The sequence below is a fragment of the Gadus morhua genome, chromosome 15 (genome assembly GCF_902167405.1).
Source record: "Gadus morhua chromosome 15, gadMor3.0, whole genome shotgun sequence".
Lineage (NCBI taxonomy): Eukaryota > Metazoa > Chordata > Actinopteri > Gadiformes > Gadidae > Gadus > Gadus morhua.
This window is the reverse complement of record NC_044062.1, coordinates 3,250,574-3,273,651: the sequence shown is the minus strand read 5'-3', so window position 1 is coordinate 3,273,651 and position 23,078 is coordinate 3,250,574. Positions and strand designations below refer to the sequence as shown.

Genomic DNA, 23,078 nt, shown 5'->3' with positions numbered 1-23,078 from the left:
CACTCTCCCATTAAAAGGCCATTTGGCCGGCTGCCATATCGGGGACATGCAGATAGGGCAGTGACAGCCCCTGAAGCAAGCGAGCAACGCTGCCTCGCTAACGGCAGGGGAGAGGGGGCCGTCGTTTAGAGGTCCTTAGTGATGACTACCAGAGTGGGGAGGAGGTTTACACGTTTCCATTGTGGGGAACTTTGATTACATTTGAAAATGCCTCAAACTACGTGTGAGGAATTACAAGGCTGCTTCTGTAAAACCCACGTTTCTTTATTCCACTCAATCTTTACCGGATTAACTTTAGCTTCAAAAAGCAAACCGTTTACATGGCGTTTGTCTGTTGGGGGAAACAACTTTTAAAACGTGTGGGCTTGTAAAAGCAAAGTCAAGAGTGTTTTATTGTATTAGTCCCACCCTAACCCGCTACCTAATAAATATAAATGTCATAGTTGCCCTGTTCTGTATCAAGAACACTGCCAGACCGTCAAAGGAATAAAATATATTTCCATTGGGGTTATTTTAAGTCGTCTATATTGAATTTCTAAAGAGGTTGGGAGCACGCAGAAATATGTTGCAGCACATGTTATGCGGGTCGCACACCAGACGAGCCACAGACAGACAGACCGACAGACAGGCATGCCACATGCATGCAGAACAAGGAACATCAAGAGTGGCTGGGATAGACGGACACAACAGGTTGTCTGAGGGAAGACAGGAATGGGGGTGAAATTAATTCGGCAAATCTACACCAAGTGGTTGAGGAACGTAGTAGTTTCGGTACGTTTATATATATATATAATACTTTTTCAATTTGATTGATTGATGGTGAAGGAGCGATGAGTGTGGACATGGAGAGATTAGTGAATTTGTTGACCTAAGGTGAACAAACAAAAAGCATACAAGGCTTGGCACATCTCAAACGAGAAATTCAGGGTATGGTGACTTTGAAGAAGGAACTAATGAGGCACTGCATGACTATGAAGAAATAACAACTAGTTTTTTGCAAAACGTTGCAGCCATTTTTATTGGATCAGTGGTTAAAAGTAGACCAAATCATTTGGCTCAGCATCCATGCTATTTCAGAACTGTTTTGTGCAGTTTGATCAAAATGGAAAATAATCATCAAAAGAATAGACATCCAACCAATTTGTCTGGCCTTTGGCTCACAATCAAAAAAAAAAACAAATGTATTCCGTACCATAAAATAGCCTTTATGTAAAATGCAAGAAACTTTGTTAAGTGCATTATAATAAAACCTCTAACAAGTAATAAAAAAAAAAGGATCCATTCTTGTCACTTTTATCTGAAAAAATCTTTTTTGCAATGATTATTCTATACAGAACTGGCGATTGGAAAAAAACTTGAACCATTTTGGCATCCATTCGATAAACATTGCAAAATGACTCCATGAAGCACAGCATAAATAATTATACATATATACCTCAGCCTCATGATCCCCCATCAAAAGCCCTCTAGTGGACACGCTGTGGTACTGTGGGGTTTTTAAACAAATCCATGAGTCCAAAACCATTTCAAATCACCCTAAAATCAGACCCAAAGCTTTAAGGAGGGTCAACAGACTAGACCGTCGGTACACCCAGCAGTTCACTTTAAATAAGACATCAGTAAAAACGCATGTTGTTCAATGCTTTTACACTTTTACTTTTACAAATGTACCCAATTTAAAGAAAGAGTTTAGAAAATCGAAATCTAAGAAATGTGCTATACATTTTATTTACATCCGAGCTGCCCGAAAAGTAAAAAAGTATAATTATTCACAAATGACTATACAATAATCCTCAACTCACTCGGTCCACAAAACCTCGCGTCTTAATGGATCCTCAATAAGTAAAAAGAGTTACCCAGTGTTTAACAAAGAACAAAAATATAATACATTTAAAGATTCTTGCAATATTATATCAAGTCCTTGTAGTGCAACTACCTAACGTTTGTCTTTCTTATGTACAGAAAAAAAGGCCTTTTTAAAAACTAGTAAAAGTCTTTTAAAATATCTCATTTAAAAAGTATCAAGTTTGTGCAGATTATTGCCTTGGAAATTATTCAAAAAGAGAGAGAAGGCACGTGAAGGAGAACCCTGGCCGACTCGTGAGAAGAACCACGACCCACCGGGACCGGGCTTAAGACGGAGCAGGTGACCGGTGTTCTGAGGAGGACCAGACGAGGGGGAAGGCCACACTGGGGACTGCAGGTCAACCAGGGGTCAATCAGGGGTCAACCAGGGGTCAACCAGGGGTCGAAGGTCGGTCGGAGGGCTTGACGGGGATGGTGGGGTGCAGGGGAGGGGTTGGGGATTGTGCGAGACGACGAGGCAACAGAAAACGAAAGGTAAAAGTATTTTGGAGGTTGAAATAAATAAGGGTCGGGTCAGACAGACGTGGTGACCCCGTTATTGACCTCGTTCTTGTTGGAGTCCAGGGCCTTGGCGGCGTTCATGTCGTTGCGGAGGTTCTCCGCCGCCTTCTTCATGGTCTTCAGCTCGCCGGGGTGGGGCGTGGCACGCCGTTGCAGAGTCCCCTGTGGGACGGCGAGGGAAGCGTTAGGATAAGAGGGGGCGCTGACCCCAGACAGGAAGTCTGGGGAGTGACAGCAGGAAGCGCAGGGCGGTAGTACAAGTGAAGAGATACAACATTTAAATAAGGGTTGGTTAGGTTATTATATTTAAATGCCAGCCTCGTGTGGGGAATTCATCAACATTCCCAGTGCACTGACATGTGCATGCATGTACCCGTGAACTACAAAGCAGATGATAAGTGTGCTGTATCTTGTGAGTTACACAATCTCTGGTAGTTCTTTATTGGATGGTGTAGTGTGATATTTTTTGGGTTCAGATTTTGCATGCAGGCTTGACACCGCTTGTCTTTTCTGAGGAAGGGGAAAATAGAACATTGCTAATTTGCATACTAATCTCCATTCATTCCTAAAATACTTTGCTGTATAATATCCTCAGGAGAAGAATAAGAGTTTAGTACTTGTTACAACTACAATGCAGCTACTGCTCATTGCCTCAAAGGATTTGCAAAATTGATGGTTTGAAATATAGAAGGGGCAATGTCAGCTCAACAGGACGATTCAGAACATCATAAATCCATTTAGATGTAAATTATCCTCAAAGCGCTACCTCTCGCACTAGTCTTGACCTTGCGTTTAACACGACCATTATGTTGGGACAATAGTTCCCAAAGACCGCACTTAGCCAGACCAATTCGCTAATTAGTACAGGGGCAGTATCAATGAGCACAGGTAAACAAGCCTCAGGACACAATTGGATGAACCTACAACCAATCAGAGCAACGAACCGTGTGACACGGCAGCGGCAGCGCTTGGCAACCACCTCAACAGCGCCCCCATAAGCCCTCTGTGCGCCACAGTCACCCTCGCTTGTGTCTCTTGGCACCAGTACCAACCTACCATTAGACCTCCCCCCCCGTCCCCGTCCCCGTCATCTCACCTGGTCCTCTTCGTCGTCGTCCTCGCCGTCCTCCAGGAAGTGGATGGCGCTGGTGCGCTTGGCGGTGTGCTCGTCCCAGTCCTCCTCCACCACGTCGTTCAGACTGGTCAGGCCGCCGAAGCGCGCCAGGTTATCGGCCACTGCGCCGAGAAGGGAAAACACCGAATCACACACAAGTACAAACACGCACTCAAGACGCCAGACCCCGGAGGGGCCAGAGTAGCAGATCTTACATCACAGAACGGATCGGGTGACGTCTCGTATCTCTGTGATTACAGCCCCTGGCAGCTGCAGAGGCCAGACGGGCCTCAACAGATCCTCCGAGGCTCGAGGGGAGAACGAGAGAGAGAGAGAGAGAGAGGATATCTGCGTCTCATCGCTGGTTCAGATTCGAGCTTAGTCGGAAGAAGCTTATCGCAACGCGACCCACGCCTGGGTCCTCAACCCTTCTCCCCCTCACCACCTCTCTTCTCACCCCTCACCGTGGATGTCCCGCATCACTCCACCCGGCCCAACCTCTGCCTCAGCTAACCACACCCATCAGAAACCCAACAGGGGTAAAACGAGCTAAATAAAGGGCAGTGGTGGAACCAGGAAGCACATCAATGGGTTTAATGAGAGGCGACACTCTGATCTAAACAGGGGAGCCAGCGCTGTTTGTTTTTTTTGAGCGAGCGTACAAATGGATTTACAAATGAAGCATTAGATGGCCACACGGCAAAGCCGGCCCTGTAGCTGCTCCTAGAGCCCTCGTCACACGGCTGGGTTTGTACGTGATGGACGCAGGCCGGGCCTGCCTAAGCTTCTTTCAGTTGTCCAATCAAGTTTCTGAAGGGAGAATAAATCATAAGAAACACCCAAGGCCTCAGGGGAAGGGGGGTGTTGATATACTATGGTCGCTGTAGGTCCTGTCATTGGTTGGAGAGAGAGATTGAGACAGAGAGGGTTAGAGAGGGAGGGAGGGAGCGAGAGAGGGAGACAGGGAGGGAGGGAGGGAGGGAGCGAGAGGGAGAGAGAGAGAGAGAGAGCGAGAGGGAGAGAGAGAGAGAGAGAGAGTGAGGGCGAACGAGAGAGAGCGAGGGCGAGAGCGAGATGGAGAGACAGGGGGTGAAATCACAGAGCACAGAGTGATTCCTAGATCCCAGAAGTGATAATTCGAGGGAGGGAAAACCTTTTAGAGAGATAAAAAAGGTCCACAGATGTTCCTGTCAGCCCAGACTTGACACAGAAGATAATTGGAATAGCTCCAAGTCTGTTCTTAGAGCGCTGGATGATAATAGTGTCGGCTTGGACGGTATCACAGCATACCAGGGTAATAAGAAATACCAAAGGTAGGACTCAATATCGTCCATAATACAGCAATCCACTTTCTATTCTACAACTCTTTTTCCCCAACGTCCAGGAATATGTTTTATATCGTGTTATATCGTAACGGTCCCATGGCATGCCGCTACGCGTGATGTGATTAGCCGTTACGAGCCGTTTTTGAAATCTTCCCCTTATGACATCACAGGTGGGCGTGTCCACCTAGATGTGTGACGGATAGATGGCCAACGTTTGCTACGGTCCACGGGGTAGGCTGGTCGACTGATCTATCCAGCACACATCACAGGTGGACACGCCCACCTGTGATGTCATAAGGGGAAGATTTCAAAAACGGCTCGTAACGGCTAAAAACACCATACCTGGTGTCAAGCCGTGGGACCTTTAATATGTATTTCGGCCGGTAAAACGGCATTTTGGAGGTCGTGCGTGTGTACCCTGGAGGACAGCAGTCCACGCACCTTTGGGGTCGGGCTCGCAGGGCTGCTGGGGCAGCAGCACGCAGGTCAGCACCTTCTCCCCGGTGTTGGGGTCCTGGTCCGTCTGGAAGGTGAGCAGCGGCTGGGACTGGTTCTCCGACAGCCACAGGGCCTTGAGCTTCAGCGAGGTCAGGGACAGCGGCAGGTGGGCCAGCCTGGGGGTGGAGGAACGTTGCGCGTAAGAGGGGCGCAATCTGTAGTAACCTTGCGTTGTCGACTCCACCGTCGGTGAGTGAATGTGTGTATAAACCGTTGTAAGTCGCTTTGGATAAAAGCATCTGCTAAATGTCAATGTCGTGCTGGGAGGATACCCGTTCCCTGGCCGAGCAACACACGGCTAAGCTAAAGGAAGCGATATATCACGCAATTGAAAATCGACATAAGCTGGCAAACCACAACCTTAATATGCCACAAAAATATCACTTACTACAATATATTGTCTCCAATAGTTGGATTGGGTCGTTTTTGGTTGAACACAGCTCAAAAAACCACACAGTAGCCCCAACAGATGGCGTTACAGCAGGCGCGCCCACCCGAGCCGCACCACGGCGGCTGGGAGCAGCCCGCCGCGCGTCGGGCCGTACCTGTTCCCGGAGACGTCGAACACGTGCAGCTCTGTCGCTTGAGAGATCTCCGAGGGGATCCTGGTGAGCCTGTTCTCCCGCACGCAGAAGACGTTGAGGCTGCTACAGCCGCCGATCTGGGGGGGGGGGGGGAGACGGGGGGGTGACGGGGGGGACGACACGTGAGGGGCTTGGTACGCGTTGAAGCAGAGAAAGAGGCGGCGCCATGGGACCGTCGACAAGAAGCTTGGAGATTTAATATGATTGAGTTGCGCAACTCGATGGTGATTGGAGCCTTCTGTGATTACCATAATAGGCATAGGAGATCCATATAGACATTGTCGCCAATTCAACTTTTTACCCATTCACTATTGCAGCTGACCCCATTCTAAGGGTTCGTTCTTGGCAGACGATAGAGTGGTTAAAGTCTTTGTGGTTTCTTAAATTAAGAATGGGAAGCTCATCAAGTTTCTCAAATTCACATTTTCACAGCCGTTAAAAAAAGATCGTACTTGTCACTACCAGAGGAACTACTTTACATATGACTAATGGGAACCCAACCACAGCGAAAGGATTTGACACACTAAAAATTCCACAGTAAATTGAGCAAGGCCGCATAACTAATACAACCCCATCATAAGCATCTAATCTTTAGACACGGGGACAGCAGCGTTAAATGATTGATTTGTCAACCAGATAGAGAGATGCAGTCCGGCATCTGAACCGGCCGTCGTTATCAACCACTAATCCGAGATCGATCATAAATCCATTACAAAGGGTGCCTAGGGTCAAGTGTACCACACACTCGATACCAGAGACCCACGCTATCGCTGGGATGGTGAAGGTATGACGCCATGCGCTCGCCATGGTTCCAGGGAGAGAGAGACACACACACACGCCGTAAACTCATTCCAGGCCAAGTGTGTCCGACTGTTATTCTCTCCTGAACACTGCAGTCTTTGCGAGGCTCAAACACTGGGCCATTGTACCCGCTGGTTAAAAGGCTATTGAGATTACGCTTTAACAGTAAGCTGCGTCCAATTCGACCTACGAGAGGGTTTCTAGGAGAATGCCTGCCCTGAATAGACTGCGATGCAATGTGCGCTGAACCAACCCCACTAATAAACAGCACAATGAGAGGAGGACAGCGAAACAATCTAGTGTCCTCGATTCTATTGGAAACACAAACCGCAGTTCTTCAAGTGGTTTTCAGTTGGGCCGGAAGAGAAACCGTTGTAATTGTTGTTTTCTGAAAATGAAACGGGAAATTAGGATAGAAGCCTTACCTCTTTAGGCAGGGATGTTAACTGATTTCGATCACAGTTGAAGTTGGACAGTTTCTTCAATTTGCCAATACTTCTGGGCAAGCTCTGGAACGAAAGAAAGAAGAGGACCATGAACAGCTGGTGGACATGCGACGCCGCAGAAGGATCAAGCACGTGTTCAAACTAATACCGTCCTACTTTGCAAATGCAGCCAAAACGGAGGAAAGAAACGTCAACAAATTAATCATTTAGATTAAACCTTTTGAAATTGTTTTCTGTCCATATTTTTGCAGACTTTTACGGGAGGAAATCATTGCCATTATTTCGATGGAAAAGGGCATTATTATGCTGGAAAATTGCAATTGCAATAATAAAAAAAAAATCCTCATATTGGGATTATTCGTTTTTATTGATACAATATGAATTATGATGACATTTAAATAAACTTGAGCTCACTGCAAACATATCTCTCCATCTAGCTTCCAACATCTGATGTTGTACTTGAAAACACAAGGATTGAGCACATATTTACTAAACATGGCATGCCCTTATGCATATTCCTCCATAAAACTGAATTAGTGAGGATGATGCCTTGATATTGTCTTGAATGATACTGTTCCAGTGGCCAAATATACGTCCATACTGTGGGAGATCTCCCTATCTATAAATATCTATCTGTAAATGTCTGTCTGCCTATCTATCTATGGTTTGTCCCCACCCACCTGCAGCTGGTTCTCCGTCAGGACGAGTTCGGTGAGACTCTCACAGTTGCCGATGCCCTCTGGAAGATGCATGAGCCTGTTCTGGTCGACCTTGAGGATGGAGAGACGTCCTAATTTACCTGCAGAAATAGAAGTTAAGTCGTTACAGCGGGAGACTTAGCAACACACAATGAGAACACGATGCTGTTCAATCAAATAGATACTCCGAAGAAGAATACAACTTGCAGCGTTCATTTTACAATGAATAACTTAATATTCTTTGTTTATTAACGGATATAAAGTATTCCAAGCTCAAGCCTGCACTCACTCGAATCAGTGTTAAGAGGCTTTGTTTTATGAACTGTAAGCGATACGATTGCCTAATAAAATCTAGAACCAACTGTAAATCTGAATCCAAATCAAATATGGTTGAGCTTCAGGAAGCCTTTGTGCTTTGTGAAGTATTGTAGTAAGCCCCTTTTAGGGGGTCATGTGTAGTACAGTAGGTCAAGGCAAGTCCTCAACCTCACCTGAACAGTCATCCCTGAACAACAGGCCTCACCCATTAGCCTCTCCTTTCAGCTAACACTATGACTACGTAGTGAGGGGGAGAGAGAGAGAGAGAGAGGAAGAGAGGAGGAGAGGAGGAGGAGGAGAGGAGGAGGAGGACAGCTCACCGATGCTTTCAGGCAGAGCCTCGATGTTGTTCTGCGAGACCAGCAGGTCTGAGAGCTGCAGAAGACCCCCCAGCTCTTCGGGAAGGTACTCCAGCTTGTTCTCCGACACGTCCAGGCACACCAGGCTCTTCATGCTCCCCACATCCTGGAGGGCAGAGGGTCAACTCAGGACTACTAGGCCATTGTACGCATTGAGCCTATCCAGATGACCTGTGCAATATGCAGGTGATCTACCTGAAAACACTTTACTTTAGAGTCACTGACTTAAGTTAGCTTAATTTACATGTGTACTCTTATTTTTTTTATCTATGAGCATACGTTATTAGATACGATGGTTGGCTAGATGAATATATTATCTATAATTACGTATATTTATTGATGTTGTATTTTGTGTTTATAATGCTAGTTGCGTTTATTCTATTTTGTTTACTGTGATGTTCGAATATCTAGTGATGAAACCCTGAACTGGACTGTACAGATTTAATCTCGATGAATAGAACGTTGGAAGGGTTATTAATGTCATATTTCTTAAAAATCCTATTTAATGTTTAAAGAGTCCAAGAGGGTTGTGATGCCAATGAACGAAGAAAATAAACAGCACATATACATTGTGTTCAATGTACTGTTTACATTAAATCTCCCAGTGTACAGTATAATATTACAAAGCGTTGAATACTGAAGTCATCTTTTACAAAAACAGCTGATCCAAAGCCGGCCCCTCCCTAGTTAATCACCGAGGAGGGAAAGGCATATTCTCAGTTGCTATTCCGGGCTGTGAACATTTTGCTCACACCTTCATGTGGCTCCCATAAGTAACTCTCAGAGGCAGCTTCAGCTTGGCTTTTGCAACAACCCCCCCAAAGAAAACCTTGTATTTTGGTGTTTTAATGACCACACTTGCGCAGCATTAGCTGCAGGTGGAAGAGACGCCTCGACAGCAGCCAACTCATTTCGGAAGGGTAAAAATACACATGTCAGCGCAGACTCACCGCAGGTATATCGGCCAACTGGTTTCCATCGAGCCACAAGTCCTTCAGGCTGACAAGGTGGCCTATTGTCTCAGGCTGCGTGGGAGGACGATGGGTAGGAATTGGAAAGAGGGAAAGAGAAAAATTAGACGAATGCAGGGGAGGGATGGACTACGGCATCCATCGGTATTGTGCTGAATTGTTTTAGAGCTATTATTTGAAAGCAACGTGTTTTGATTTACATTGAGCAAAAGACAATGCAAATAAACAAGGAAACTTACTTCTGCAAACCATGTCTTGACATCAAGTATGTCAAGTGGTGAACGCAGTGCTCAGGGGGAGTCAATTCTCTCAATATAAATCTGAGCCAAATGCTGCAATATATATACAAACCTTCTGGCCTCAGACTTACCAAGTTGTACAGCTCGTTATTGCCCAGGTCGAGTTCCTCGAGTTTCTGTAGCTTTGATAGCGACCTGTCGGTAACAAAGAAAAGACAGCTCATGAGACCAATTAATGTACTATCCCATCCTCTGGCCACAGGTAAAGACAAGGCGAATATTCATGGCTAATATTGACACGCTTCTAAAATCAGCAGAAATTACATTTTGAATATATTGAGGCACCAGATAAGAACATTTTTCTTTTTCCACACATAGATCCGAGACAGGTGGGGCGGGGGGATAGTGTATAATATGCATAATTCATGAATAAATAAGCAGAGGAAAACGACTGTGTAATCCGACAATGCTTACTCTGGTAAATATGTCAGCATGTTCTCTCTGAGCTCCAGTGAGACAAGGTTGGCGAGGCTGGGGAAAGCAGAAGAAAATAATGATCAGGAAAATCGTGCTATTCCTCTACCGTCATTTAGTGTACTTATTGAATGAGATTTAAATGTCGGTTTGAAAGAACAAAAACAAAAAAGGGGAGGCAGACATGATATCTGAAACCTTCCCCTGGTAGTAGATATCAAGATTGTAGGAAGAGGGCCCAAGGTGTGTCAGTCTTATCTTGTTATAAAGTCCAGTCCAGCATAAACAACCGCTTCCAGAAAGCCATCAGGACATCCAATGGCCTGCAGCCGGTTGCATGAGCTTGGCGTAAGTTTGCGCGTAGTGTAGTTATAACGCAATCGTTCACTAAGTCAACATTAACTCAAATATGGTGCAACCACGCCTGGCCTCTATGACGTTCTGATCTTTTCCCCAAAGCAATATTTCACATCAATTTATTGCCGTTTATGCAATGACGGATAAGAACAGATTATCTTGTCCAAGAAGGTTCTCAAACTCCGCCCTGTCCAGCATTGGCAACTTCCACTTAAGGACGACTGTGGGGTAGAAGGCTCTGACAGAGAGCCCTGCTCTGCATGTACCACGGGAATAAGCTAGAAAAATACAAGTCAAGACTTAGCGCGGAGGATTACCACAATCTCGTACATTTGAACATTGTTTTTAATCTAACTTGCATGCACAATTTCTGATGGCCTCAACGAGACTGAGAGTCTATCACAGGGGGGCGGTGGTCACAATACAGGGTCACTGGGCTAGGGATTACTGCGATGATTCTAGTAAATAAACTGTCTGCCGTTTGGCTGCAGCATTGGTTCAATAGATTAAATAACTCAAAACGCCCAACAGCGTCAACAAACTTTTTATTTTTACCAATGCTGACGGTGACTAAACCCCAGTAGCAACAAGTGGTTCAGGGAACTGGGAATAGGAAATATTTAAACACACACACACACACACACACACACACACACACACACACACACCAGAGTTCATGGCTGTCTCAGTATAAATGTCACACCCGCGATGGTTTTTATTACGCCGCCTCCTTGGGAGACAGAAGCCACTAACTCAGGGCGTTATGCGAGGCAGACACGGGACGCATGCCGTACCAGGAGGGGAGAGGAGCTGACGAGATGCACGACTCAGGCACATTCCCGCTGTCCCAGAGTCTGTCTCCAACCTGCCTCTTCCACTTATTGCCCCACCTCCCTCTGTCTGTTTGTCTCCGTCTCCCTCCGTCTGTCTGTCTGTCTGTGTCTCCCTCCGTCTGTCTCCCTCCGTCTGTCTCCCTCGTTCTGTCTGTTTTTCTCCGTCTCCCTCCGTCTGTCTCCCTCCGTCTGTCTGTCTGTCTCTGTCTCCCTCTGTCTGTCTCCGTCTCCCTCTGTCTGTCTCCGTCTCCCTCTGTCTGTCTCCCTCGGTCTGTCTGTCTCTGTGTCTGTCTGTCTGTCTCTGCGTCTGTCTGCCTGTCTCTGTGTCTGTCTGCCTGTCTCTGTGTCTGTCTGTCTGTCTCTGTGTCTGTCTGCCTGTCTCTGTGTCTGTCTGCCTGTCTCTGTATCTGTCTGCCTGTCTCTGTGTCTGTCTGTCTGTCTCTGTCTCTGTGTCTGTCTGTCTCTGTGTCTGTCTGTGTCTGTCTGTCTCTGTGTCTGTCTGTCTCTGTCTGTCTCTGTGTCTGTCTGTCTCTGTGTCTGTCTCTGTGTCTGTCTCTGTGTCTGTCTCTGTCTCTGTCTCTGTGTCTGTCTCTGTGTCTGTCTCCGTCTGTCTGTCTCCGTCTGTCTGTCTCCGTCTGTCTGTCTCCGTCTCACTCTCCCTGTCTCTATCGCCCTGTCTCTATTTCCCTGTCTCTATCTCTAGTCACTCCCTTCTCTGTCAGTCTTCCTTGCGGCCTGTCTTTTCTCTGTCTGTCTGTTTCTCTCTACCCACCAAATCTTGCATGAGTCACATGCAAATGATGCAAAACCCCGTGCCAAATTACACACATGGTAGGACTTTATCTCACCATTATCATCCCTAGAAGACAAAGACGGTTGCATGGACAAGAATGATCAGCAGCATTTAAAATGGGTTATTAAACTAAGTGCCACGGGTGATGGATTAATATATTATATATTAACAATGCCCGAAGTGATTAGGTAAATAAGGTTTAATTATGTTCTGATGAAGTTATCAGCAAGGTTTTATGAGGTTTAAGACCTACATTGTAAGAGTAGCTCAAAATAAACATACCAAAACAAAAACACTAAGATGTTTACCCTCAGTGGATATCAGGCAATCTTTTTAATCGAGTCAAAACATTTCCCTTTAACATTTCCCAACAGTGATATCCATCTATGCTTTCTTTTTTTCTTTATTCATAATACAAATGTTGTCTTTGTTGTAAACTTTAAATGAGGGACTGATGGGTAGCATAAGCCCTGCAGTTACATTTGATTCCAAACTAATCTTCTACGTGAACCGACAATTCAGACCAGACAAGAAGGCTTAAGCTGGATTTAGCGCAGACAATATCAAGGTAATACAAAGAAGAAATTAATCCGATTTCCTGGGAAAACCGGAACAATAATATGACCGATATCCCTCAATGTCCCTTGGAAGAATTATTAAAGATTGGATTTGATACGTAGCCAAATACAAAACAGTAGTATAGTATCATAATCCTCTTAGCCCGGTTCTTAGAGGTACACTTATGGTCAAACCAGAAGCATTTAGGGTTGTCCGTCAGTGAATGTTATCCTACATGGTACAATAAAGAACAGATTTAATTATCCTTCTTCCTGCTGTCCGTCTTTGTATACTTAAGTTCTTTCCTGGCCGAGTAGGAAACTAGTAGTGATTCAGAAGTTGATGACAGAACATTTGTAACAAACAACAGTTTGGTACGGCTGTTCAATCTCACAACTGTCAAACGTCCAATCCAGCGTAGCTACAACAGAACCATAATATCAAACAATAAATAGTACTCCCACTCACAACACTTTAATATCCTCATCACATATTTTACAAACCGCTTTTTTGCTTTTCCAAACCATTTCATTTTGTCTACTTTATATGAATACTCAACCATGTAAGATATTGTGATAATGAAACATGCAATTGTAGGCTTGGGCTTTTACTGCACCATAATAATGTATTCATTTATTTCAGTTGAGGAAAAATTGCTGTAGCGATACATTCATACAACTGTAGCAATAACTACTTGTATAAACAGTGTAAATACTTACTTTCCGATGTTCTCTGGTAGGGCCTGTAATGAAATATCATTGATTGAAAGGCATGTTAAGTTCCGCAGCTCTGGAAAGCTCTCGGGTAGTCTGCAACAAAACAAAAAGAACAAAACAAGAACTAATAATTGTACTCGAATAAGATGGCTGGAAACTTTGTGTGAAATATTTATCATGAGCACAACATCCACTACAACATTGAAGAGAACTTCACTCATTGCCTCAAGCATGTATCTAGTCTCACGAAAAAATATTTTGAATTATTTAGTTTGATGAAGTACTTAAATCACAGAATTCTGAAAGCGTCCCATCTCCAAGGTGACTTTGTGCTTCAACAGATTTCTCCATGTGACTATCATGCATACATTTAGCCACGCGTCAGCTTCTATTCCACAATAAACCGTATAGCAAAAAGAAAACAATCCAACCCTAAACCTAGCACATCAAATATACACAAAACACCTCATCACTAAATCTAGAAGGAGCCCCGCTTGGTGCACGTCGAGCAGACTGCATAGTGTGGTGTTTATCGTCGTTGCAGCACTCTGAGGGGGTCCAATACCGCGTGCGATCAGGCCTTGTGTTTTCTGCCTTCCAAGCGCAGGCCTGTGCAGTATGGCGCAGACCCCCGCTGAGGTGCAAATTAGGCTAAACCCCGACCAAACAACAGATAGATCACACCGTGGCAAACGTTTACCAGCCCCTCCAACACATTGTGTGTATTTAAGGCTCCGCTGAATTATCGAAGGTGAGTCACACAGGGAAAAATAAAATCTAAGAAAAAAATAGAGACTAAATGAACAATAAATAAGTCTGTTGGTAATCAGTTGTACTACATGCACTGTTCGATAAGGAAAGAAAAAAATAGTTTTTTTTAATGCATGCAAGTAATACCTAAGGTTCCACAGAGTATATCATCATCAACTAGACTACCTTTGTAGAGGGTTTCCACTGAAGTCTGCCACTTGGAGGGCTTTGCAGTAGGAGATGGTGTCTGGAATTTCCATTATATCTACATGAAAGAAAGAGAAAGAAAGATGAAGCCATGTCAAATCTTTTCCAACATAAAACGTTTCATAACACTTTAAGCTATCGGAGAAGCTTTTTAAATTGGACTTCAGCTAGGCCTTATTTCACAATATCTTATTCTTATTCTAGGCTGATGTGAGCAAAGGACTGTGGACCCGAATGGTAACTAAACACACACCCATTAACACCGCAAAAAATATTAAGACCTAGCAAAAGCGCTAATACTTTCATTTTCCTTTTCTCCCATTTCAAAAAGTCCTTGGACTCCATATGACATGATAAAGCAAACAAAAACAAACTAGCAGGGAAACGGTATTTTTTTAGCATTCAAGATAAGAATCCTGCTCCGCGGCCATAACTCTGAACGCCGCACGCACAAAACCAACACAACAACCGAGTTTTAAAATGTTTTTTAGTGTGTACAGAAAAACAAAATGCTGCAGGCCGCAGGTGTTATTTTAACGCTCAGCAAACTAGCCACAAACCGAACACATCGAGTCCAAACACAGTATGTTATTTATACGTCGGTGTGTATATGTTGCCCTTACCGTTCCTAGACACGTCCAGCTCAACCAACTGCATGAAGTTTGCAATCTCTGGCGGGAGCCTCTGGATTTCATTATCGCTCAAGCCAAGCTTCCTCAGTTTTATCAGCTGGAAGAATGGCTGAAAAAGACAAACATTGAAATAGAGTTGAAAATATGTACACACGAACCCAACGTTGGTAGTTCTTCCCACACATTCACAGTATTTCTTTGAAAAAAAAACAACATTTGTAAACGCAGTAGTAGCAGTATAGTTGTTCAATAATCAAATGTGCCCTCAGCTTAATGTTTAATGAGCTTACAGTAATGACAAATACAATCAATACAACAATATGTCAGCCTAATTCATCAGATAAACTCATCCGTGCACAACTAGCAGTTATACACTTGTAGTTATATAGTTGTCTACTTCTCACCAAAGTGAAGAGTATCCAATTCACATGTTCAAACTACAATTTTGGCTATTGCAATTTTACTAACTGCTGTATTGGGTTCAAATGCACAATGACTTAGTGTCATTGCATAAATAATTAATTACTGAAGGTGAACTGTTTTGTCATCATATTTGTTTGTTTTTAAAGGGATTGCATGTATTGGACCCACTAATACAGAGTAGTAGTGTGCTTTGTTTATGGAAGCCTAGTTAACTTGTAACGTATTACGATAGGCATGACTGCACACGCCACATGCACTGTGGTTACCCAGAGGCCAATACCGATTATGATCGTATAGTTAAAGTATCAAGTGTTGTTTGGCTTTGCCCAGAATTGCCCCAACTCCTAACTGAACAGCTTATCTTGCACCGTCAAATAACCTTCAACAGAAAGACTCCTTTGGATTCTACAGACCTAAAAACCTGTACCAGAATCAGCATAATTTAAATGAGCATTGCACACATCAAGTCAATCCAAGTGAAATGTATTTGTATTTTCTACCACCCTAAAATCCAGATTAAGTAACACACCTTTCCTTAGTTTGTTAACCAAGCAGTTCTGGATTAAGTTCCTTGGTTCTGTGTTCTGTGACCGAGGGTTCAACGCTCAGCATTGGATCCTTCTAAACATACTGCCAAGTGGGTGGATTCATACCGTTTCAGACCCTGACTGGTGATCCCTGAAAAATAACTCATTCCCTTCTTTGATAGCCGTTTACTAGCTGGTCTGCCTCGGCTATTGAAGCCCTCCTTCATGGATTGGGCTTTGCAGCATGAAAACACATACCGCATCGTTTTTTTGGGGTTATTAAGTAAATATGTGGTAACCAGTTGTTTTTGTTTCGACTACACTTCTGTTTAAAAAATGCATCTCGGTGTGTACAAGACATAGTTGTTCCTACGACGTTCCTCTTGGAAAATGTGTCCATCGTGACCGCTGGAGATATGCAACATAAATAAGTTTCATGATGGGCTGCCTTCGGTCACCCGCCAATTCCAGTGTTCGAGATCAGGATGTTTTGGTCTGAACATCTTTTGCCCCCCACTCCCCACCCCAGCCTCCTCTGGTCCGTTGGAAGAACCCATTGCAGTGTCTCCATTCCAACCAGGCCTTCCCTATCATCTGGAGACAATATGCACAATGCCCACTGAAACCAAACAGGACATCTCCTGATCACTGCAATAATAAACTGGTCCTTGATATCTCCCAAAAGACAGATGTTGGCGACGAGTCACGTAAAACAACTTTGTGTATTTTAGTTTGTCTTTCCAAGAAAGATTAAACAGTCTCTTTCCCTATACACGCTGTTCAAGGCGGCCTAAGTTTTGTGTTAAGCCTAACGATTTTTCTGGTTTCTAGGATATATGCAACATGTCACATGTCACGGAATCAATGCAAACCTTGTGATTCGCTGATTCACAAACCTTTTCTAGTTTCTCAATCCTAGATTTTCAAACCTGAATCCCACAAATCTCACAGTAAAAGTATCACTTCTCTTTCCCGTCGGATGGCATTTAACGGGATGGGAATCAAATCGTGCTTGAAAGGAGAATTGCATATACCTGTATAACTATCTACTAATCTCTTCCACATATTGATCTCACAAAAATCAGGAAAATTGTTTATGTCCATGTTGGTATACTCTCTTCAAAAGACACGATCAGGGACGACGGCGGCGAGGTGTGTGTGGATGTACGGAGCTCTGTCTTGGACGAGGTATATGTTGATTGCGCCGTCGAATAGAGGGATAAGCTTCCACCAATAGTCAAATACCACCGTGTGTGAAGCATTTATAATACAAATTTTAAACACTCCTACGTGACTGTAGGCTACTAAAAGAGAATAACAAAGTTGCCTGGGGGGGGGTAACACATTCTTTTCAATGTCCTACGTTTGAATTCCAGCTGAAACGGGGATCCGCTGTAATGGAAGACCAATGAAGCCCAATGTATCGATCATAAACTCCTTAAATAAAGCCCAAACATCAATGATATTGTATATGTATGCTACCTTGGAGTAACAGTTGCATGGGCTGAGGTTGTCAAACTGAATTTGAAAATGTAGCCCATATGCAATGGGGTGATGGGTCGACACCACATCACAGGGAGCAAACAGTAAACATATTCCGCATCACCCATGTCCATTGACAGAGCAAGTTTAAGACTATTAATAAACCTCTATATTCTATTTATGTCACGTTTTGTTACAAGAACGCCAATGAAAATGACATTCAAGCCTATGGGCTAAATAATGATACATTATAAAGATATTTAAAGATAGTACTAGGTTGTATATAGGGTCTGTGTGGCAGCACTGCTTTTATAACCTGGCTACCATAACAGCTGAGCAATCTGTATCGGCCACTTGGGGCATCATTAGTGCATCACTGGTACTCATCTACCGGTAAGTACAATGCCTAGATATTTGAGGTGATTCGCAGAAACAGGTAGATTAGAAACGGCTTTTATCTGTACTGGCCACCTGAGTGAATCATGAAACATGTTGGATCAAGTGTTGGTTGAATAAAAAAGGAAGATGACAACGACGAGAGACGTTTGATTATTGTAATGTGGTTCTATCGGCTATAGTTTTTAGGAAAGGCTTTTGTCCTTACTCTATTAGCGTTAGACTAACCCGTTCTTCCTGTTATACTGTCATTCGTCACACCCATAGCCGTCATCCTGTCTGACAAAACAACTAAAATGGACTGTCACCTGGTTGCTGAACAATAGCCCCATAAACCTTTGTCTTGACACACGAGTCAAAGAGTTATAGCTATCTTCAGTCTGAGCCGGTTCACCTTCACCAATGGGTTTTTGAGCATACCATACCAATAATGCTGTAAACTCTTGTTAAGTGTGATTAAATGTTATAAAATAAATTTACTAAAGTTAGACACGGCCTAAAGAAAAAAAAGAAAACACTGTCTCCAATATGTTTTTGGTCTAAACAGTGTTCTGCACTAGCCTTATGTTCATTGACATAGGTGTGTTGTTAGGAGGGTAAATAGAACGGGCTGGGTGTAGAAAAAAATAAAGTGCAACCACGAGTTACTAATTAAACAAATGTATTACACATTACTCCTCAACAGCGATATGTAGGCTGCACACCAAGCACACACACACACACACACACACACACACACACACACACACACACACACACACACACACACACACACACACACACACACACACACACACACACACACACACACACACACACACACGTGTGTAGCCTCCAAGCCTACACGCGTTACACAATATCACAGTCATCTACAGTCATACAAATAGCATTCCTGGGTGCTGGAGTGAATTTCAACCACTAACTTTCCAAACCATGTCAAAGGACTTTGTGGCTAATCAGCCTGGATAACAAAATCAATCAAAACGTGATTCAAGGCTAATCCGACTACAGTGCTGCGTAGGAAACGGTTTGTTTATTCACAACAGAGGGCAAGGAGGACTGAGGCAGCCCCAGAGGTATCCGTGACCCCCCCAGGGATGTTCACGGTGTTCTGTCGATGAGTGCGTGCCAAGAAGCCAAGTGGTTTTTAAAACAGATATCGATGTCTGGTTATTACCGAAAGAAAGAAATTGTCCCATTAACTAGCAGTTGAGGTCGTAATTGGGAAGAACACTCAGACTGTTCCCTTTATTTGATGCTGTGAAGGGAAAAGTAGGCTCTTAGTAAATAAAATGGCTTGGTTGATTCCTCTTGTTAGGTTGAAGGACTAGGCCAAATCAGACTTTAAAATAGCTTTTTGTTATGTAGGCTACACTCTTACCCTACATTAGAGAGGAATGGTGTGGAGGAGGTTTTCATTTTTCAACTGATACAAGGTGAGGCTGGCTAGTGGCATATGGCAACTCGCCCTTTGTTTAGGCTGCTCTGTATAAAAGAATTAGTAAACACATAGAAACCAGGTTAATGTCATGCAAATGGACCAAAAGGCTAGAAGGAAATCTTTGAACAAAGACACTAAGGATTTAGTGTGCCTGTTTAGGACTTAATGTAAACGTGAGTTCCAGGAAAAAGGGTTGAGCAGTAAAAAGACAAAAACAATGTTGAATAAAGAAAGTATCGAGACCAGCCCTGGCCACTTAGGCAGTAATATTATGAAATCTGACACATATTTCCGGTTCAACCTGAATGGTGAATAGATAAAAGACAGTTGAAATTCTAATAAGTTCAACAGGACAGGTGAAAATTCAGACCAATTTACCATAACCGTTCAAAAGATAGGGTTTCTTCATCCCCAACCTGCGGATCAAATGATGGATCTTCATGATGAAGTGATTAATAATGATGACGGAACAGTAGTATTCCTGAATGATGCTAAGTACTGCTATGGGCTCAACTAAATCAATAACCACACTGATCATAACAATACGCACGTAGAGCGAGTTCCCTCCTGAGCCAGTGTACCTGGAGGGAGACACAACTCGGCCAGAGAACAGAGCATTGAGCTGGAGTCATTTAAAGGTTTATCCAATTGGACGCGTCTTGGGTTCACTCCGAAATCCGCAGACGACATTATGTCCAGGCTGGGCAGCACAATAAACAACGGCCTGCTTTGTTGTCCTGCCAGGATTCCCTTGTTCTCTTTATCTCAAACATACTGGTGAAATGTATAAAAGAATAACTGGGATATGGCACCACGATGCACATTGCAAACCAGCATGCTTTTGTAGTCGTTCAGCTACTTAAGATGATCATAAAATATCTGGGCCCGACCCAAAGGCTAATGTGTTCCAACCGCAGAGTGAGACAGGGGACAATGGAGCGTACCTTTCGGCACTACTTGTGTTCCGCCAATCGGCAAGACCGGTTCCATCGTTCAAAACAGCTGAATCATCAGCCTTTATTCCCTGCACCCTGAGGTGTAGGCTACGAGAACACCCCGAAGCAACAGGATGACACGTTATCCCCGGCAGGTGAGGAGGTAGCACAGCACGCGTTTGCAAACATGACAATATGACACTTTGGGAATCATAATGTCAACTCTGACGGACAAATGAACATCCATTATACGAGGGTCTTGTGTTTACTACTTTTATATCATTACTTGATATAAAAGTAGTAAAGCTCTATATTATAATTGTTTCTACACAGATTTGGGCCTATAGATTCCAGTCCAATAAAATTGTGAAAGAGATGGTATACTAAACACAACAGATACACTGGTTGACTTAAAGTTAATTGGGTTTAAGGCGCTCTTGTGAAGTAAGTTACTGCAAAGGCACAAGGTAGGTTTTCCACCTCTACTTTTCATCAGAGGATAGACAGACAGGTTTCATCAGTCCTGTTAGGATAGGGCTTGGGCCAATTGGATTAAACCCAATTGGCCCAAGCCCTATCCCAACATGACTTGTGTTTCATGAGGTCAGGTGGGTTGATCCGGCATTCCCTTATTCCACTCCAGCCGCTGATTGGGAAGTACCGTAAAACGGGCCAATTTTTGGATGTAGGTGACCACACTCCCATACAAGAATGGGACATTAGCAAATTACAAGAGGTTCAAAAGCAAGTTATCCCCCATCAGAATTGAGTGCGTTCTGCTAATAAGCCTGTTCGGTTGTTGAGTCAGGCTGCTTTGACAATAGGTCAGGGCTTATCAATGCACTTAAGACCCAACAGCTTAGAACATAAAAGGGTAAACCACTGCAAAAACAGAACCAGAAATGTATGGGTAAAAGACTCGGACAGATGAATCAACTGCATCGTTTGGCCATAAGGATCGACCACAACTCTAGCATCCGCACAATTGCACAGGACAAGCTTGCAAACAAACTGAATACAGCCCTCTTCTAACTCAAAATGATCCTCTCCAATTAAAAAACAGTTACTGACAGCGTGCACAGGTTGGGTACATACAGCGTCGTCAGCAGCAGACATTCAACAGCTTGGCTTTTGTGGCAGAACAGGCCTGTCAAATGCCAGAGCCCCTGCACAACAAACACCAGCATTATCCGACCGGAATTTGAGTAAGCTCAAACAGGTAGGAAGTGACTCGGACAGATGCCACGCATGCTAAAATGTCTAAAGTGTATGAGAGAGACAGAAAGGATTTCAACGGCCAGACTTATTTGTCTCACGCGAATAGCAGGGTGACAAACTGTCCCATATGGGGACGTGCTATTGTAATGTACATCTCAGGACAGAGTTTCTCTGAGTTACAGCAAGCTCCAATTGAGTTAGAAAGGACTATATAACGAGCCAATTGAGATAAACATATCTATGGCTCGAGTACCATACGGGACAAGAGGGCAGGTGGAACCAGGTGGGACACTTTGACAGGCTATAGTGCGCGTAGCTTGCTGACCTTGCGTAATTGTTGTCCCTGGTTCCCACGAGATACAGATCAGGACATTGCTAACCCGTTGAAATTAAGTGACCGTGGGCCAAATGCATGAACGCACACATGTTTACTTTGACAACGTTTTACATCATTACAATTCTTTTTCTGCTTACCTTGGGCAAGTCTCGGAGTTGATTGGCATCCAACAACAGCTCCTCCAGACTCCGGCCGTAGCGGTAAATCTCATCGGGCACATACAGCAGGGAACAGTGGCGTTTATCGATCGTCTCGACGTGACGGTTGCACCGCCACAGGGGTATACAGTGAAACATCACGGGGTGATGGATGGGAGAGCCGCTCTGAAAACCGTCGTGCCCGTGCGTTGGACAGGAAGGATGCAACAGATTGTTTGTCTGGCTGAAGGTGGTTCCAAAATTAAAATTCCGCACGAACTAAGCTTGCTCGACACGATCGCGGCTAAAAGTCGAGCGGCGAGTGGTAAACATCGAAACGCAATCTCACCGAGCGTAAATAAATCGCACTGCCAGCGAGGTCGCAGCGAGCACTCGTCGTTCACTTACTTTTTGGTTAGTTTGTAGGCACCTGCTTTTTTGTTCGTTCGCGTCTTCGCTGCGTTACACACGCCACGGACACACATGGATCAACTTTCAATCCCCCTTGTCCAAAAATATTAGCCGCATCTTAGTTTCGATAGAGGGTCGCGTTTCTCGTTTTCCTAGTGCCAGAGTTAATTTCCTCCCAGTCCAGATTCTGACCCGGAACATTCCCTCCCTCATTCCAATCCTACGTCATCTGCCAGAGTGCTCCTCCCTCTCCCGGTATTATTCCTCCCCTTCCTCTCTCTCTCCAAGCCTGCCTGCTGTCACCCACAGCCTGTGACACGTTTGCGTGGGCAGATAGTTTGATATCCGATAACAAAATCATCCACCAAAATGCATCAATGTTGAATTTTGATTTTAGTAAAAACTCTTCATAGCCGGACCATTGCGTATGCAGTAGTGATCAGATTTGATGGATAAATCTGATCTATTCACCCAGTAGCCTATCTACAACTTGAACGGCTGTTGCTAGAACCTGAACCACATGCATTCAAACATTTGTTGCCTAATTGAAAGCAAAATTACACAAGCATGCTTTATTCTTCTTGACTAGGCTACCACTTAAATTCCTGCTTCGTACCCATTTTCCTCGGTTTAAGTGTTTTGATTGCAGTTAACCTCATCTTGAACGCTAAAGTGGTACAGAATGCAGGATAGACTATTCTGTGCAGGCAGAGTAGACCATTTCTTCAGAC

General features: G+C 44.1%; 1 protein-coding gene across 1 annotated transcript; it reads right to left on the bottom strand.

Moving 5' to 3' along the window:
- Positions 1-990: 990 nt before the first annotated feature.
- On the bottom strand, positions 991-22,576 carry lrrc1 (leucine rich repeat containing 1). Its single transcript, XM_030379214.1, has 14 exons — positions 21,937-22,576; positions 15,032-15,149; positions 14,388-14,466; positions 13,455-13,544; positions 10,195-10,251; positions 9,852-9,915; positions 9,461-9,535; positions 8,472-8,616; positions 7,816-7,934; positions 7,115-7,198; positions 5,850-5,965; positions 5,248-5,420; positions 3,464-3,603; positions 991-2,529 (listed from the first exon to the last, which is right to left on the bottom strand). The coding sequence occupies exons 1-14, from the start codon at positions 22,093-22,095 to the stop codon at positions 2,380-2,382; spliced, it is 1,569 nt and encodes a 522-aa protein (XP_030235074.1). The 5' UTR covers positions 22,096-22,576; the 3' UTR covers positions 991-2,379.
- Positions 22,577-23,078: the final 502 nt, after the last annotated feature.

What these genes read in the sequence shown, in the direction of transcription:
- lrrc1 (XM_030379214.1), bottom strand. Translation starts at nt 22,095, where the DNA reads ATGTTTCACTGTATACCCCTGTGGCGGTGCAACCGTCACGTCGAGACG. An exon ending in CTACCAGAGAACATCGGAAA is followed by an intron (nt 10,252 to 13,454) that starts GTAAGTATTTAC and finishes TGCTTTCCCCAG; the next exon opens with CCTCGCCAACCTTGTCTCAC. An exon ending in ATAACGAGCTGTACAACTTG is followed by an intron (nt 9,536 to 9,851) that starts GTAAGTCTGAGG and finishes CCTCCCACGCAG; the next exon opens with CCTGAGACAATAGGCCACCT.